Below are 19,086 nucleotides of genomic sequence, written 5' to 3'. Positions count from 1 at the left end.
CTCTGTGCACAGAGCAGGGAGACAAAAACAATTCCTGCTCCAGCTGGGCACCAAGGACAAATGACCCAAATCTCAGCCCAGGAGCACAAACCCCGTGGGCTGGAGAGAGAAAAACAAGCAGGGTGGGACTGCCTGGGCTAAAGCTGGAATGGGACAATGAACTGCAAGGTGCAAATGGAGCAGAACTGATCCCAGGGACAGAGCCCGTGCCCGGCCGTGCATTTTGGGGCCATTTTGGTTCATCTTGGGTGCAGCCCTGGCTGGGCTCTGGTGCTGCCCAAGGTGGGTCCATGGAGGAGATGCTTTGAATCAATCCCTGCTTTATTCTTTAGCTCTGTCCGGTCTCTGTTCTAGGGCAGCCTGAACAAGGCATCAACATGAACAGGTCAACTACACTGGCTGTGGAAATTTCTTCCACTGTCAATAAAATAAACCAAAACCAAACCCCAGCTTCCCCCATCATTTGTTTGAGAATTGCTACTGAAATGAAAAGACTTTTTTCAGTTTTCCTTAAAAAGCTTGTGACTCAAAACTGACTTTTAAAGATTTTTTTAAAAGCTCTACAAACATGATTTTTACAGACTCCATTCTCCCTCTGCCTCATAAATGGACTGGAAATGTTAAAATTAAAATAATTTTACATGGGCAGGTGGTGACAGGACAAGGGGGATGGCATCCCACTACCACAAAGCAGGGTTAGATGGGATGTTGGGAAGAAATTGCTCCCTGTGAGTGTGGTGAGCCCTGGCACAGGCTGCCCAGAGAAGCTGTGGCTGCCCCATTCTGGAAGCTGCTGGTTTGGAGCAACCTGGTCCAGAAGGTCTTCAAGGTCCCTTTCAGCCCAATCCATTCTGTGACTTTATGAATTCCAGGGTGCAGATCCAGTTGAAAGCATCCAACCTCTATTTAAAACATGTTCATGGACAGAGCCACGTATATACAGACACATATAGTCTATTTTTAGGAAGAGACACATTGTCTAATGAAAAGCCAGGAGTGATCCCAGCTGTTCTCAGTGCATTTACCTTTCTGAACATCTCTGTCAAGTACTTCATCAAACAATTTTTCCTGGACTGTGGGCGGTAAATCTTCAATATCTGAAAAAACAGAACGCAAATACAAGAGTCACTAAATGTAACTGTAAAAGAGACATCAGCAGCTGCTGCTGAGGAGAACTCACAGAACAGCTTTTGCCCTATCAGCACTAACACCTCCTCTGGAAAGCTGCTGTCATGTGTGACCCAAGGCTTTGCAGAGCTGCTGAGGCAGGTTTGCATCTCAGCCTCACTGTCACACCTCTGATGCAGAAAGGATCATCACAGCATGCATAGGGTAAGACTGGATTTCTCTGAAGGAGAAAGTGAAGAACAAGCACTTTGAGGTGAGAAATTTTACAAAAGAGTATTTTTACTTTCAACCCTATTGTATTTTAGCACAGCTTCAATCCCAAGCAATGCTTCTCCACCCATCTGGAATGGCTTCTCCTCTGCAGTCTATCCCAATGAACAGGGATCCATTCCCAGTTTGTTAAGGAACGTGTTCTTCTCCAGAACATTCCCCTCCTTTGTGATCTCATTCAGGCTTCAATGAAACAGATCTGAGACCTCCAATGGTTTGCAGCAATTAAAAAACAAGAAATGGGAAAACTACTAAGCTATGCCATAGAAAATGCCAGTAGTGACAACTGCCCCAAGAGCATTACAGACAGAATTTGCAACTACCTAATAAAAAAGGGAAAAAAAAGGTGGAAATCTGTATAATGGGCAGAACTGTTTTGTGACTGCTATATCATTTAAAGCAACAAACACTGTCACACATTCTAAAACTCAGCATGTGCCACACAGTAAATATTTGCTCCTGGCCTGCATTCCAACAGAGGATAAGCAGTAAAGGGTTGCCAGGCAGAGCAGCAACCAGAGAAACTTCACTGGTTCCAGCACAATCATGAAACTTAAACATGTGGAAGTGAAGGCAGTAATAAAATAGGAACAGGAACATCCAGCACCCCTTCAGGCACTTTAGGGGATAAGGACTGGGGCCTAAGTGGTATTTCAAGGACACAAAGATCTCTCTTAATTGCAGTGTGGTAGCTGCCAGTCCTGCTCAGATGTCCAGTACCCCAGGGCTTTAAGCCCACTTTTAGGCACATGAGTTGCTACTGAAGCACATTAATGCCTGCTGCAGGCAGGGTGATGTGGAGTGGTCTTTTGTTTTTTTTATGATTGATTGGGGCTTTAAAGCTAAAACTGCTTGCAGTGACCAGTAATCAATGTAAAAGCTTGGCTCTCTAATATCCAAGCATTGGCTTTTCAGGAGGATCCAATCTGTTTATCTGAAAGGTTGAGTGGAAACTGGTTCCTAAACTACATTGTTCAGGTAACATCTGAGCAGGATTGTGTGATTTACATTTCTATCCTGGGAAATGCTCTCTGGAGCCAAACTGCAAAAGATGTGCAGTTGGCAAAGTGTGAGTAAAGTAGAAAGCCTTGACGCACAAAAGCTTTTGAACAGCTTTATTTTTTAATTACTAAATGGCTACTACATGACTCAAAGATCTGCTTTAAGATGTCTCTCTTGAAAACAGTAAACAAATTCTTAAGCTCTGGAGAGAACATTTCTCACATGTTATGAAATCCTTGTTGCCCCTTTCCCCTCTCTCCCCTAAAAAGCAATGAAATTTTTCTCTCCCAGACACCCCATGTGCCTCACACATGACCCACAGGGTACAACTGAACACAGCACCTCAGCCAGGTGCACAAGTGGTAAATATTATCCAGAATTTTGTAGAGGAGATGAGGTAACACTCAACCAAAGGGGTTCCAAATAGAATTCTTGCCATGTTTTTTATAAAAAAGACAAACAGATCTGCTGATTGGCACAGTTTGCAGCTACACATTTTCTTACTAGAGGTAGCACTTCTATTAAAGGAAACAGCTTCTGAAGATTACAAGTCTCCTAATAGCTCCTTGCTAATAGGTAAACATTCTCTTGATCTCGGAGCACCTCAAAAGTATTCAAAAAGTGCTATTGCTACAACTAGGTAAAAAAAACAGCTCTGGGCCTCAACAGCAAGGACTGGAAGCTAAAATAGCCATGTGAAAAGTCACATCACAGACCAGAAATGTCGGGGCTCCAATCCTCACTTTAAACACAGCCTTTCCTTAGAACACACCACTTGTCTTCCATTTCTTCATGTCTAAGTAGGGCAACAGATGCTCAGTTCACAGGAACAATGTATGGACTGAAGTGTGCAAATACTGAGTAATCAAATTCGACCGCTAAATCTGACCTAATAATATAGGTCTTAATAAACAAAACTCTTAATAAATTAATTAATAAGCCTCTTAATGAATAAAACCTACACACACATCACCACCACAAAGTCAAAATACCTAATTTTCAACTAGTGGCCAAGCAATAAAATCTTCCAGCAGGAAGAAGGGGTTTGTAGCTACCTGCAGGCAACGTGAAGGTGACAAGGTCAGTCAGAAAATAGCAGGCAAAGTCTCCCTTGCGCTGATGCAGAGATGCGGCGATTTCACGGCGGATCTGCTCCGTGACCTCGGGACACACCATGGCAGGAATGCACTTGGCTGCATGCTGGGACACCTGTGAAACAACACATTACTGCACTCAGGATCAGCCCTTTCAATATAAAGATTTGGGAGGGATGACCATCAGCAGAAGGAGTGCAAGAGGGCTGTAAACAATGGCAGCCTGAAAAATGTAAAGTTTAGTGACTCTTCATGAAATGTCTCATTTGTCATGGAAATGATAACATAGACCTGGTTAAAACATCTTTAAATTGAAGAAGTGAGTTAAAAGGTGACCACTCCCAGATGAAAAAGAGGAAAACAATAGGTGAGAGCTCATAATAACAGCAATCTTAAATCTCATGCCTGAGTCAAGTCTAGACTCAACAAAACTTTATTAGCACTGCACACAACAGTTTCCTACAATATTCCCAAAAATTATGAAGCTCAGACAGTTCAATTTCTCCAGTTCACTGGCAGCAGAAACCCATTCAATGATGGACAAGTGGCACAGGGATGACACCAGATGTGCATATAAAAAAAGGCACCTTTAAGACCCACATTTTCACTCATTCATATGCTAGAAAAGGAAATTATCACTGGGGCTCAAACACTACCAAGCATTTCCAGAAATTACAAGATGAATCAGTATTCCTAGGCACTGAAACAAAACCAAACACAAAAATCCCTAAGACATTATTTCAGTAAATTGACTTGTTTTAAAACATGTAACTCCATCCACAGAGTTATGTAAGCAGCACAAAGCTGCTGATATTAGTCGTATATAAATATATACTCAAGGCTTTAGCTACATTTGTCTTGCTTCATCTACTCTTTTTAATTATTCAACATTGAGCATTCCATCATCTTTATGTGCTTTGTAGGCAAACAGCAGCTTTCAGAATTGCACTAAGCATCAGGGAAGGAGGCAGAATAAAAATCTGGCCTTGATCAGGTGAGGAACCAAAAGTCTGAGCTGAAGGAAAAGGACAAAAAAAAGGTAACAGAATTATTTACAGGGCAAAGATGGAGAACAGCAGAGGTCACCAGAAGCGAGGTGACACAATGGAAAATGGAAGAGCAAAATAGAGGAATTAGTCTACAAAATGGGCAAGGAATAGGAAAAAAATGCAGCAATTTTGCAAAGCAAGAAATCTGCCCCAAAAGCCAGGAAAGCCAGCCCAGGTAGACTTACTCATCAACAAAGTGAGAATAAACTGTGCTGTCATTGATGTCAGTGCTTTGCTTTGAGAGCATTTCCTCTCCCTCACCCAGAGCACAGGAAGCCTCACAATAGCTCACTTCCACTGCCAGTAAAGTCCCAACATGTGCCAAGACTGTTCATTAATGAGCAAACTGAACATCCTCAGCACCATCACAGGGAGTCTCTTAAAGCCAACTCACTCCTTGAGGAGAAATCCAAGGCACAAGGCGGCGATTCGCGTAAATTCCAGCAGCAGCACAAAGCAGAGCTGTGCACCACTGGCTGCACACAGCTCCCCACAGGGCTGCTCCACGGCTGCAAGGGCCAGGGGAGCTGACTCACCTCAGTGAGGAGGATGGCCAGCATGTCCTGCCTCTGGAAGCGGATGGCCAGGTGCACCAGGGTGTAGCCCACGTCGAAGGCGGACGGGCGGTTCAGCAGCCGCACCTCGTCCGCCGTCAGCTGCCGGGCGATGTCCCCTCCGGACGACTTGTAGGCTTCCACAGCAGCCAGGTCACCTTCCACGACTCCTGAGGGCACAGAAACAACACACAGCCCGTTTCAGACACCAGGGAGCCATTCTGCAACAAGCCACCTCATCTCACAGCTCACCTGTAGCTGTTCTGTTACAGGCCAAACAACAGATGATGATCAGCTGCATAGCAAGGAACTTGCCAATTTTTTATTGTTTTAGGCAGAAGGCTACAAAATATTTACACTTACCTCATCTCAGACCATTTCTATTACCCACACTAGCTGGAAAATGTAAGAGATCAAAAGGCAGCTCAGAAGTGGACCCATGATGAAACACCAGCAGTAACAGACACACGCATTTCATTTAACCAGAGAGGAAGTAATTTCTTCATAGTAAAGAGATTAATTTGATTATTTAATCACCAATTACTAGATCATAGAAATAGGATCTATTAAAAGGTTTTTGGCCTAAAAGTTTTATTTTTTTCCAAACAATACAAATGGTATAAAGCATAAATTTTTCTCTTCAGCTCACCATCTCTGCTACTAATGAAGCCTGAGAGTTTCACTCAGGATACTCTATTAAAACTGAATTAAAGAGAAATTAAATACACTGTGTGTACCTTTAAAGCAAGATGAGAGGAACAATGAATGACCCAACATCTTCTAAAGTCCCTGGCAATCTTGATTTATGTACCATGCTTCCTATCAAGCCCAATCACGCTGAATGCATTCCTCAGCTGCAATTATCAGAATACACCATCAGTAAGATGTGGAGCTGCTAACAGGATCTGTTCCAATATAAGCCTTCCTAAATTTGGAAATTCCTTCAAATATATTCTATTTCAGGTGCGTGGTCCACGAGAGAACAGTGCAGTGCTGAACTGAGGAAACAGAAGTGTCCCTAAAGCCATCTTTACTGGAGCAGTAAATGGAATCTCACTCCTGAGAAGCAGCTCTTGTTGCAGCAGCTCAAGCAGAGAAGAGCACAGATGACAAATGAGAAAACCCTGTCCCTATTTTCTGCAGCTAAACCTCCTTCCTGAGAGTCAGCAGCTGAGTGGAGGCTGCAGATTGAGACCCAACTCCATCCTTCACTTCATTTGCTCACCAAGACACACAAGCTGATGAACAGGAAAGGTCATCAAACCCAGTCAGGGCAATCACTCCCACTCAGGACATGAAATTAAATAAAAAAAAGGAAAAAACCACAACACTTCCCACCCCCTCATCCCAAAAGAGTAAAAATCCCCTACCAAAATTAAAAAACTCCAACACAACAAATTGAAATGGCTGCTAGCAGAGAAGCACAGTAACCACTGGCTTGCTGGTTAATCCAGGATTTAGAAAAGCATTCTTAGCTCAACCAAAAAGTATCATTTTGAATGCTGAGATTACAAAGCTTTCAGAAGAAACACAGGGGGGAAATGGATTATCAGTGCAAGACATTTCTCTACGAAGTTATCAGCTGTGCTGTGTAAGCTTCCACAGATACCAGTTTGATTATTCAACAGTGGTCTGAAGCAGAGAAGTTCCAAAACAACAGTTCAACTGCAAATTTTAGTCATACAGTATCTGCCCACTCATTCCAGAGTCCTAGCAGGCCAGGGCAGAAGGAAAAGCACAGAGACAGTGTTTTGCAGTTTTGTGCTGCATGTGTCTGTCTCCTGTGAGGAGGACATTCCTGCTCCTCTCCAGCACTACTCTCATTCAGTGCCTGCCTGGGTGTTCTCCCCAGATGAGTTCTATCTGTTTTATTTTATTTTAGCTTTTGCTCTGTAGGAGTCAGAAGTGCCAAGTGTAGGACTTTATTTCCATGCAAGAAACATTTCTGCCACTGATAAGGCAATTCCTCGTGGCTGTTGTAATGATCATTCCAACCAAATACTCCAAACTGGTATTTTTTGTGTGTGTGTAGATGTGGATGTGTATCCAGATAACAAATCAAATTTCTCACGACCTGCCCTCTTAAAACAAGTTATACCACAGCTCTGGCAAACCCAAAAATCAAAGGAAAGAAGAAACTTGATAGAAGAGTGAATTCTCTGCTATTTTATGATATCATTATTTTTTTTATTGTTACATTAATTTAGGAGAAGAGCCTTGTTAAAGGCCAAAAGGCACATCACCCCTTTTTGTATTTTAACCACTCCTACTGACACAGGGGAGACTCCTGTCACCACACCTGCACCTTCCACCACATCCCCCAGACAGACACACCAAACACCACCCAGGACTGGCAGGTGGCCATTCTGAGAATCCAAATACACACAACTGAATTTCAAAATCCAAACAAATATCCCTAAAATGATCTTTTGGTGACAGATGATCAGACCCAAATCACATTCCAGCCAGCCTGTCAAGCAGTACATTTTACTACAGCCTACCACTGGGAAATTCATCATTTTAATTGTTCTGCCAGTCCCCCACCCTCAGCTGCTTATTACCATCCCACTCTTCATCAAACCTCAGCAACAACTGAGCTCCAAGGCTGATGCTGAGGTGCTCACAGGAGGTTTGGCAATGCCTTTTTCAAGCACCAACTACTACAAGCTGCAATAAGGACCCAGATCAGTGACATGTGCTCCATGCAGCACTGCCAGTTCTGGAAGTTTATTCCCACATCTTGCAATACTTGACATTCCTCAAAGCCCCATGTCCTAGAATTACTAAAATTGTTATATAAGCTGTCAGTTAAAAAGTACATTTCTAAACTTTGCTGGTGAAGTTTAAGCTCAAGATCAAGTAATACATCCAAACCAGGCAAACTGAGTATACTTTCTAGGCCTTAATTAAAAAAAATAAATCTATTTTTAGTAGTTTAGGTACAGGGTTGGTGTGCTGCATGACACAAACCAGCAGAGCTACAGGTCACAATGTGACTGTGGGCATGGATACTATCTGGCCATGCTCTGTTTTTTAATCAAAACAGGTTAAAATGACTCTTTATAGCAGGGGGAAGCATCAGGAAGGTTTTGTTTGTCTAGTCCAACTCACTACTGCAGGGCTGATATTCCTTGGGCATTACAAGCCTCCCTGGCCCCTCTGAGCCACAGCAAGAAGTTAACATTTCTCTTTACCTGTTCTACCAAATATCTACTCCATGCAGCCACTTCAGAAGAACAGGGAAAATTCCTGACAGCCCATCAAGTGCCACCCTGCTTACAGTGCCAGTCCATACAATCCAAGGCAGCAGTGAACACAAAACCTAACAGTGACTGATAACAGGCAGACTGTTAGAAACATGAACCAGAAAACACAAATCTTGCCCCAGAACTATGAGGTGGATTTGCCTACGTGCACCATGCCTGCAGTTCTGGAATTCAGTATCACCATGCAGAAACATGAACCAGAAAACACAAATCTTGCCCCAGAACTATGAGGTGAATTTGCCCACGTGCACCATGCCTGCAGTTCTGGAATTCAGTATCACCATGCAGAAACATGAACCAGAAAACACAAATCTTGCCCCAGAACTATGAGGTGAATTTGCCTACGTGCACCATGCCTGCAGTTCTGGAATTCATGCTAAAATGAGACCTGAATATGCTTGTATTGACAATAGGAGGCACATTCCTACAAAGGCTTTGATTTCTGTGGGATGAGCCAGAGCCTCCAATTCATTAAGTCTATTTAAACAGAGCTCAAAACCCCCACTGTTTATGAGAAATACTACAGAAATATTTACTGATGTTCTAATTCCCAGCATTTCACAACACAGAAGTGCCTCATTACTTACACAAGCAGACTGAACTGTGTCCTGTGCCAGTTGGATTATTCCCCACTGACACCCACTGCATTCCCCAGACTGGTAAAATGTCAAAAGGGAGAGTGGCATTGGCCTTAAGATTGTTCCCAGAACAGGCAGGAGCCTCCAGGAGCTCAAAGCCTTGTGAGGGCAGAGCCCTGAGTGGCTGCAAGAGCAGCACAAATGCAAACACACCCCAGTGACTCAGTGCCTGACCCACAGCACCACAGCTCTCCTTTACAGGGGACTCCAGAAATGTCCCTTTGCTGCTGCCCCTGAGTGCACCAGTCTGTGGGTACCCCTAAAATTCTGCTTGGCCCCATGTAAAATGTCTGACAGCCTAAGGGAGAGGACAGAATGCCATGAGAAAATCCAAGTGCAAGTCAGAATTCTGCATTTACAGGTTCAACTGTGCTCCCATTTTGCAATTCAGGCATTTCCTCCCATTGGAAGACTTTCACAGCATCAGGAGCCAAGGGTTTTTTCTTCTTCTAGCAAAGCCCTGCCTCTTAAAAACAGCACAGATCAGACATTTGTAATCTTGGTATATATTAGATGATAGAAATTAAGAAGGGTATTTCAAAAGACTAAATTTTAAAAAATATTAATCACCCAATTACAGCTCTTTACCATCCTGATCCTCCTACAACTTTTACAACTTCCTTCTTTATTAGATGTCAACATTATCCTCATATTAAATAAGCCAGAATTAGCTGCTAAAGCCAAACTATTTCAGCTTAAGGTGCTATTAAGTTTATACTTTAGAACATGTAAATATTTATAGGGTTTAGTGCAGTTACAGAAACCTGGAAAATATGCAAGACAGGCTCACATGCATTTCTAGAAAACCAAGTCCTGTTTTCCCTTAGTGCACTTTTCCTGTGGCTTCAGAACAGCCAGGCAGAAAAATTCCCAAGGAAAATACTACAGCACAGCCTTTATTTACTTCAGTACCTTTCTGATGGTTGTGGGGCACTGCCTGGCAGAGGCTGGTAATGCAGGAAGGAAATTCTTTCAGCAGACTGCTGCAGCTGGGACTATCCAGAGAACACCCTGGGATTAGGGATTTCTGGGGTTCAAGGAGGCAGCAATGCCTCCATAACTCTGTTCTTCCATCTGAGCAGACTGCAAAAGGAAACTTTTCATCTTAAAGAGGTCACTGAGCCTCTGTGGGGGACAATGCCTTGAACTGCCTGGCAAGAGAAGGCAAATTGCTCAAACAACCAAGTTCTACATTTCAGAAGTCAGAAGCAGAGACATCTCCTGCTGTAACATAGAACAGATCAGAGACAGAGCACAGAGCCCTGTGCTGCTTCTCTTCTGCCACAGATACAACTGCAAGTGCTCTGTCACAGAGATGCTCTCTCTCATTTACTCATCTAAGGCCTAATCCTCAGATTGGTTTAAGTGCCAGCAAGTGAGAGGCTGATCAACTGACCCACTAAAACCTAATTCTGACACCTGTTAAGAATCTCTTCTCCTCTAACCCAGACTGCTGAGGACCTGTGGCATTTTCTGGAGCTGAGTCAGTCCTCAGGCTCTTCCAACTCTTCACATCAGGGGGCCATAAATGAGGTTTTATTGATAGTGACTCACAATTTCATCCAAGGAAGAATTTGTCCTGAAGGACAGATTGCTTTGTAAGCAAATGTGACACATCAACTTATAAAAAAGAGGGTTTGTCTGAAAAACCTTTATGGGCCTTTTCCACACCCTTCTGTTCCTTCTCTTTTTGGATTTCCAGAGCCTCCCCTGTCAGTATTAGTACATAATCAGTAAGTCATAAGTACATAAACAGTAAGTCACTCTCCAGGTAATGACAGAGACAAAAACTTCTATATGTTAAGATTTTTTTGATTCTTCAAGCTCAGCACCTTGCATTAGCTAAAAAAAGAAGTAAATACTTCCAAGAAGACATGTACTTAAAACCTGAGCCATTCAATGCATGAGAGCATAAATATTGGTTATTATTTGTTCCATGCAAACAGCTCTTCTCCCCACATACAAGCCCCTGCAGTATGTTTTGAATGTATCATCACAGGACAAAGCAGCACAGATGTAAGAACAACTGTTTAACATGTCCTTCTCCCTCTCTAATCTGTCACACCCCTTGTTACTTGCAGAGTTGTACCCAAAAGGGTGGCTGGACAGTGGAAAATCATTAAAGTTAATAATTAAAGTTAACCATCAGTGCTTCTAAGGGAAATTGAAATAACTGGTTTTAACTTGATCATTTATTCAATTATTTGCAGCATAAAATACCGCAGTGTTTAAGAAAAGGAGTCAAGAACCAAAGTAAAAGGAGTTATGATTTTGTGCCAGGGAGCAAGGCAGGAGAGTTCTCAGCCTCAAAGATGTACACACACAGATGTAAAGCATTTCTGCCAGGACAGCTGTACAAGGCACAGATGACATTACCCAGAGCTCTCCCAGCCAGGTGAGAGCTGTGATCTCACATCCCTGGCCCAGCAGCCCAGCCCAGGGGAGCAGGGAGGGAGGCTGGGCTGTCCCACTCCCACCAGGGACTCTTCCCCCCAGGCACAGCCTGGCAGTGAGTGAGAGAGCCCTGCTGCACTTCCCTGAACAGCTCCAGCCCACACTGCCAGCAGCCAGGAGAGGTGCCCAGCCTGCTCCCACCCAGGCACTTCCCACTCCCACTGCACAGCATGAACAAAAACATCGAGGTCCAGCTGTAGCCTGGATGTGACAGGACGTCAGTCTGAACTCACTACACCAGCAAAGAGAAACAAACCCCCACAAAAACATCCCCTAGTCCAGCTTCATTTCCAGACAGCCAGGAGGGCAGCAAGGGGCACCTGGGATGACCCTGGGTGGCAGTGCCAGCTGAAAGCACCTTGCTCATGCCACCTCCCTCTATGAACACTCAGAGAAGAGGCAGAGGCCCTGCAGGACACAGAGCAGGAGGTGCCTCTGTGTCTCCCAGAGCTGCAGGGCAGCGTGGGACACAGCCCAACAACCCCATGCCAATGTCTGGCCAGGGAGACTCTCCTTGCCCACAGGGTTCCTGAAGGCCTGGGTAACATATCTGGCACTAATTCAAAAATCTAATGCAGAGATAAAGCAGTTGACAAAGGAAAAACTAAGCAGACATAAATAGGAATACTAGGAATGAACTTACAGTCCTTTTAAGGATGTACTGCAAAACAAGATTCATCACAGATTGCTCTAAATACTTTGGATTTGTTTAAGAAACACACTCTTAGTGGTTTCTTTCAGAGAGCTGAGAAGGATGTGTGCACCATCCCCACAGGGAGCTCTGGCCTGTGACAGCAATACCCACCTGACCTGAAGCAAGAGAAGAACACACTCTTGCAGCAGGTGACAAACAGGGGGAGCAGAAAGGAAAAGGGGAAGAAATGCAGTTTACTTCTAACCTGGCAGCTCAAGCTCAGGAGCTGCACTCACAACTCAGGAATGCCCAGCAGTGCCCTGCAGCAAACACACTGTGCCAGCACCACTGTCAAAGCCAGCCCTGAAGTGGCAGGAGATGGAAGCTCCAGGGTAACACCCAAGCAAACTCTGGATGCCACAGAGGTTTTACAGGCACAGCCATCCTCATCAATTGGACTCCTTAAATCCACAGGCAGCTGGAAGCAGCTCCACCAGGCCCCACAGGAACTCCTGATGGCTGCACAGCACATCCTCTAAGTCCCACAGGCCACCAGGACTGCCTGACAGCCTCTGCCACAGGTGCCATAAGTTGTAGAAAAGGTAATAAAGTTTAATTTAAGTGCACATCAGTTCCCTCCCCTAAGAAATGAGTCACCTTGGACTCACATTAATCTTGTTCTAAGCCACTATGGTAGCAAACATTGGTGTCATTGCAGAAACCATTTGTAATTCCTCTTTGGAATTTAAACTGGCATTTGGAGGAAGCCAGTAAGCCACACTTACTCCAGTTTCTGCTAGGATTTTAATCAATTTTCACCACATGAATCAGTTTAAAATCTCGTCTTTCTGAGAAAGAATCACCCAACAGATACACTCATTCTGAAAAAAACAAGTCAATAAAAAAAAGCAACATTCAAGTACATTTGCTGGCAGAGTTTGAATGGGGGAATACCATTAATCCTTCTGATTTGGAAGGAATACCCTCCATCAAGGAAACTATTCATGCTGAAAGGCAAGAGCTGCACTCATCACATTTTGTCCAGCCTGGATTTGCAAGAACAGAAGCCTTGATGACACATTTACTTACCAAGGTGGGAAAAACATTCATGGATGCCTCCAACAAAACAAAACAAAACAAAAACAAACACACAGCTCTTCTTAAATCTACTTTATACACATCTCTCCATGTTTCAGCTAAAAAGAACACAGATGTGGAAAAGACTAATCTGATACCTGTTTTTTAATGAAACTTGGCATTCAATTTAAAATCTAGTAAAAAGAATTTTGCACTGGAGTTGAGATGAGAAGAGGGAGTTCAACCAAACAGCTGTCCTGAAGTATCAGACATTTTCCTTGGTACCTTCTGACAGATAATATCTTCTAAGAGAAAAGAAAATAACCACTCTGCCAAGAATGCCTCCTACTCCTTTAATCGTTATTTTTAACTTCAGGGCTAACTTTAAATGTTAACATTTCAACATCTCTCCTACAAAAGATGGATTCAAAGCTAATGGACCCTCCACAACTGACTCATCTTAAACTTCCAGGTTTCAGTCTGAAGTCCTCAAATCCTTGTTAGGCACCATCTGTCAGATGGAGCAGGGTAACACACAAACTCTGGCCATCAATGTTCACAAATTTACTTGGTATTTAACATGAACTTGTCCTGTTTTATAATTTTGTTTGGCTAAGGACTGACAAGTGTTCAGCTCAGCTGAACTTCCCAGGAGTTCCAGCTGGCAAACAAACAGAACTCACTAAATAACAGTGACCCACTTGATTTCAATGGTAAAAACAGATGCTTTGGGCAAAAATATTCAATTGACAGTTGAACTGGTTTAGGTATGTCACACTAAGATCACAAGCAGAAATTCAGCTTATTGCTTTAATGATTACTGGCTGAACTGGTGTACTTTTGTAGCACAAATACACTGCACAACAGAGACAAGCACAAGAGAATCCATGCAACCTCCATCAATCTTCCTAAGGTTATTCCTATTATAATGAGTAATTGGGGGAAATAAATTATCTCTGCAATATGCAAAATGAAAATCTGAGCTGAAGGGCAGATAATTACCAGCTTTGTTTGCTGTTCCTGTGCCCCCATCATCCCTCTCCCCCAGGAGCACAGGAGGTGTTTAAGGTAGAGAAAGAAATCCATGAAAGCTTTCAGCAGGCAGCAGTAACAACCAGCACACAACTCCACCTGCATTCTGCTTTTCTCACCAAGATCCCTTCACACCAAATCATTATTGCATTATAAAACTTCTATGAACATGGTTTTGGGTTTTATGTACAACTATATAGTCACAGGCAACATTAAATACTCACAAACCCACGTTCTTAAATATAAATACAACCCTTCCCACACAGGATAAATCAGAAAGTGTGAAATATTTTAAGTAACATTAGAATACTCAAAAAAAATCACGTTTGAAAAACCAAAGGGAAAAAATAGCCAAATATTTAATACAGTTGTTATCAGAATTCAAGATAAATACCCCTGTTAGGCATAGGAACAACCTCCAACAACTGACCATTGGGACTCAATAACTTAAAAAATACCACACAGAATTTCAGCTGCTTCATTTCAGAAGGAAAAAAGGTTGTAAGGAAACTGGAGGTATGAGGAAATACTGAGGCATCTCTTTCCAAAAGGAAGTGAGCATGTCTAACTACTCACACAACACAAAAATAAACTAGAATATTTATTAGCTCAGAGAAACCAAACACAGCATACCCACAAAAACATTTACACCTGATCAAATATGTTAAACAAAGCAGCTCCACTCATTAGCTCTTTGATTACAACAACCATGAAGTGACTTTGTGAAACATTAAGGAACAGCATGAGCCATACTAGTGGAGGCAGAGTTTCAAATGAAGTGTTTTACTCTAAAAATAGTTGCATATTTCAAGTGTTGAAGCTGCTCGTATGCTGGGGCACGCAATATCTGCTTCTGGGAAGCCACAGCACAGGAGTGAACTCACAAGGTCAAAAAGTGCAGAAAACCCTGCTCTCACATGGCTCTGTTCTTTAACAGCACTGCGAGAATTATCCAGCGTTTCCTTAGCAAAGCACTAAAATACAAAACAAAATTGGTATTGGAATGTTTTGTGAAGCAGCTGACTTCAAAAATACTTTCAGAAAGCCTGTAAACATTTACAACACAGTATGTGTATTAATACAACATTATTACTTTCAAGGTCAGTATTACACATGCAGTTTCTTGGAGCTACATATTTTGGTGTTATTTTTAACATCTGACAGAGCATCTTGTACTGTTGCAAGCTCTACACTGTTTACAAATACTCCCAAGCTGCAGCTGCTGACTCTACAGAGCATGTCTTGCCATAGCAGAAAGAAAAGTAATTTTAATTATCCATTAATGGCATTTTTTACAGCACTATCTGCACTCATGTTCTGTAGACTGGCTTTGTAATTTTTCCACCTTTTGACAATTACATGGAACAACAGGATTTGGTTACAAGAATATCCATTTCTACAAAAGGTCAGAAAAGTCCAAGTACACTTGAGAGACACGTCTAACCCTGTTCAGATTATGGATGAACTCCACAGCCTCTCTCAGCAGGTGCTATTTCAGGAACCTCTACATTTGGCTTACTTTTTTAAATGGAAACATAGGGATAAAAAAAGCTGGTTTGAAATCAAATGCCAAGTTTCTGTTTTAATTCTTCATTCTCCCAAAATATTTAACCACCAGCACAAGAGCAGAAGGTAGCAGTAAACAACTTACCCACACAAGCATTTAGGAACAGCCAGTCAGTCTTTTTCATTCTATTTTTTATTTGCTTTAGTTTTTTGAAGTCAACTTCAAGCTCCTCCTTACTGCCAACAGCTCCAGCCAATTCAATTCTTTGGAAGTCCATTTTCACATCAGATTCACGTTTGGTTGTTGGTGGAGATCTTCTTTGGCTATTACCACTGCTAGAGCTGCCTCTCCACCGAGCCCTGTCTTGCTCATTTATGATGGAAGAAGCCTCTTCTGTGTCTGCCAGTTCTATTGCTTCGATGTTGTTGGGTCTGGGGTGGTCACACACAACACATTTCCTGGCCTTGGCCCAGTTTTCATATGTACAAACAGAGCAAGTCCAGTGCTGAGCCCTGGTGTTCAGTTTATTCCTGTCATTGTACTCCTCACACGGATCCACGGCGAGAGGAACCGGCCGGGAGCCGGAGCCCGAGGACTGAGGGGACTCCGTGGGGCTCCTGGTCCTGCGCTGGGACAAGCACTGGGTACACCTGATAGCCCTTGGCCAGTTCAAGTACGTGCACATGTGGCACGACCATTTATTTGCACTTTCCATGCTGTAGGATGATTTAACCCTGGGTCTTGCACTGGAATCCGGGCAGATCAAAGGACTGCTCCCTCCTTCCGTGCTCGAAGGATCCCAGTCCCTCCCGATGTCACTGGAGCCACTTTTGAAAGGATCTTCTGTGATAATTGTTCCACTGGGTCTCTGGGCACGACACATGGTGCACTTGATTGCAGAAGGCCAATTCTCATATGTACAATACTCACAGGCCCATTTAATTCCACGCTCTGTCATCGTGCACTCCTTGAAATGAACTGCGGCGAGCAGAAAGCTGAGGGGTCAGAACACACCATCAGTACACAGAGCCAGCAAAGGAGCTGTTCAAAACAACAAATGAAGGAGATTTAACCCCGTGGATATAAAAATCAAGCTGGCCTAACAGGCAGTCTTTTTTATTTGATATTATTACAACATCTAAGGGGAGTAAAATCACTACCGGCATTTACGTGCAAAATTTGGGATTTATTAGTGCAAAAATGAGTCCTACATTTCTGAAACTCTTCAAATTTGCAATTCCCAACAAATTCAGAATACTCATTAAGCACTGAGAATACTGGGGAAATGACCAGGACAGCTACAGAAACAAGTTATAAATATTAAATTATCAAAATAAAATTCAGTATGAATCCAGCAGTACAAGAAAAGGAACACAAAGTCTGGGTCCTGTAACAGACCTCCCAGGATTTGGAAGGACAGAGTGTATCAGGTGGGCAGTTACACAGTGAGTAAGCACTTCTGTCAGAAAAGGAGGGTGTTGGAATTTATATTAAATACTTACAATTTTAGAAATGTGTTTAACCAAGACTAGGTCTTGACTGGACATCACCCGTGTCAGTGGTGTTACAAAGTGAAAATGCCACTTGAAAGCAAGCACAAGCTGTGTGTTGGCAGGCTAAGAGAGTATTTTCATGCTACAAATTCAGAATTCAGCTCAATTCTAACTCACTTTTTCTCTAATGAAGAGGGGATTCTGTCTTCATGCTGGCTCAGACCTTTTCTTCAGATTGCCAAATATGAAGGATGAGACTAAGCAGATAACTATTCCTGTAAACAAAATGAAAACAGACTCATTACACGTTTCCTACTGGACCTGAGTAACCAGAAAGTTAATTATTAAATGCCACACCTATTCTAATCCCAATTTACTCAGTTGAACCCAGTCATGACCTGCTGAGGCCATGAGAGACTGGTTAAAATAAACCAATATTTATTAAAAAACAGTGGCTACACCAGCGGTCAATCTGCTGAAGTAAAAGAAGTAAATCCAAGCAACAAGTTCACACCAAAACATCCCTGAACACTCTCACTGCAATCTGAAACTTTGGATGGGGAAGGCAGAGAAAGCTTTGTGTAGGGCATAATAGAGGGAAAGGGTGAGGCAGGTAGATAAAGGACACACAGACAAACACACACAGCATTTCCTCCCTTACCCCAGAATAGTTATCCAGCATGAAAAACTCAACAAAATGCTGCTTTTAAGAAGGCAAAACTCATTAAATACAAACTTGTCACATCACTTGACTGACACTTATTTATCACATTGCCACTCTCTCAGCTAACAAAACCACCCAGAGCCAAGGAAACTAAAACTCACAACAGGATTAAATTCAAAACTAGACCTAAACCTAAAAATTAGTTAATACCTGCTCCCCAATTAGCCAGTGTTTTATGAGTTAGTACATTCTCCACTGAAATACCTTCACACACACCTTGCTCTATCAAGGCACAGCTGAACCTTCTACTGAAACTTGCCAGCCTTACTCCTACTCTCTGCTCCTGAGGACTCCAGCACTGACCATGGGTTTTTTCCAAGAGCTCAAGTGATCTATTGAGCAGATCAGGTGGCTGCATGAATGAGGGGCTATCGCATGGCTGGGCCAGAGGAGAGGGCAGCACTATCCTTTTCCATAGCAATCCATATTTATGCTGCATGGAAGCCCAGGAGCAATCAGGAACACAGAAAGCTCTCTCATAAAGCTCAGGTTCCACAGTACTGCTCTGAACAGCCTGCAGAGCACTTCACTCCCACCTCTACATTATAAAACTGTGTCACACTGAGGAATGTGCTGAAAAGGCAATCACATTTCCTGCTGCTTCCCCTCCAACACTCCTGACAGATGTCCATGCTCATTTATAATGGGGAAAAAAGGAGCTGGATCATAGCAGGTGCCCCATATCTGTGACAAAGTAAGTGAAAAATGCATATATACAGGAGAATATACATACACAGGAGAATGCAGTAAGTGAACAGTACATATATACAGGAGAATACAAAGTTAATTTAATTTTACTAAAGGTGACTTTCCAAGGAAGACTTGGGAATTTTAAGGAAAAAAGTTTCTTTACTCTGCCAAAGCGCCTCCTGTAAGAGCACACTAGACACTAGATTTAGATTTATCTATTCCATTTGGTCAAAGCTTTTCCCTCAATTCCCAAAATAAGGTTTTTAATTACTTTCTTAATAAGCTTCTTCTCTCTAGAAACAGTAGAGGTTTTTAAGAATTAATGTTTTGCAGTTAGAAACACGGGAGAATTGAACAGGGTTTTCAGAACAGAGAAGGCAGGAGCACACTGCCCATGCACCTGCCCACAGCCACCAACAGATTGTGACACCAAGGACCACCAGAAGTGGCTGTCCCAATACTCCAATGCTTGAG

General features: G+C 42.8%; 1 protein-coding gene across 2 annotated transcripts in view; it reads right to left on the bottom strand.

Annotated features, from left to right (window-relative positions):
* The window catches only part of ZRANB1 (zinc finger RANBP2-type containing 1), a 46,646-nt gene that overhangs the window by 15,589 nt on the left and 11,971 nt on the right, over positions 1 to 19,086 (bottom strand). The window contains exons 2-6 of one of the 2 annotated variants that reach the window (XM_058028947.1): positions 17,376 to 17,473; positions 15,850 to 16,746; positions 5,080 to 5,267; positions 3,456 to 3,609; positions 1,026 to 1,097 (exon numbers count right to left, since the gene is read on the bottom strand). In XM_058028947.1, coding sequence (XP_057884930.1) covers positions 1,026 to 1,097; positions 3,456 to 3,609; positions 5,080 to 5,267; positions 15,850 to 16,663 — 1,228 coding nt within the window. In that variant the 5' untranslated portion in view covers positions 16,664 to 16,746; positions 17,376 to 17,473. The remainder of the gene's footprint in view (positions 1 to 1,025; positions 1,098 to 3,455; positions 3,610 to 5,079; positions 5,268 to 15,849; positions 16,747 to 17,375; positions 17,474 to 19,086) is intronic. The other variant, XM_058028946.1, reaches the window with a different exon arrangement.

This window comes from Melospiza georgiana, chromosome 8, assembly GCF_028018845.1.
Source record: "Melospiza georgiana isolate bMelGeo1 chromosome 8, bMelGeo1.pri, whole genome shotgun sequence".
Lineage (NCBI taxonomy): Eukaryota > Metazoa > Chordata > Aves > Passeriformes > Passerellidae > Melospiza > Melospiza georgiana.
The sequence above is the reverse complement of the archived record's forward strand: the minus strand, read 5'-3'. Positions and strand labels throughout refer to the sequence as shown.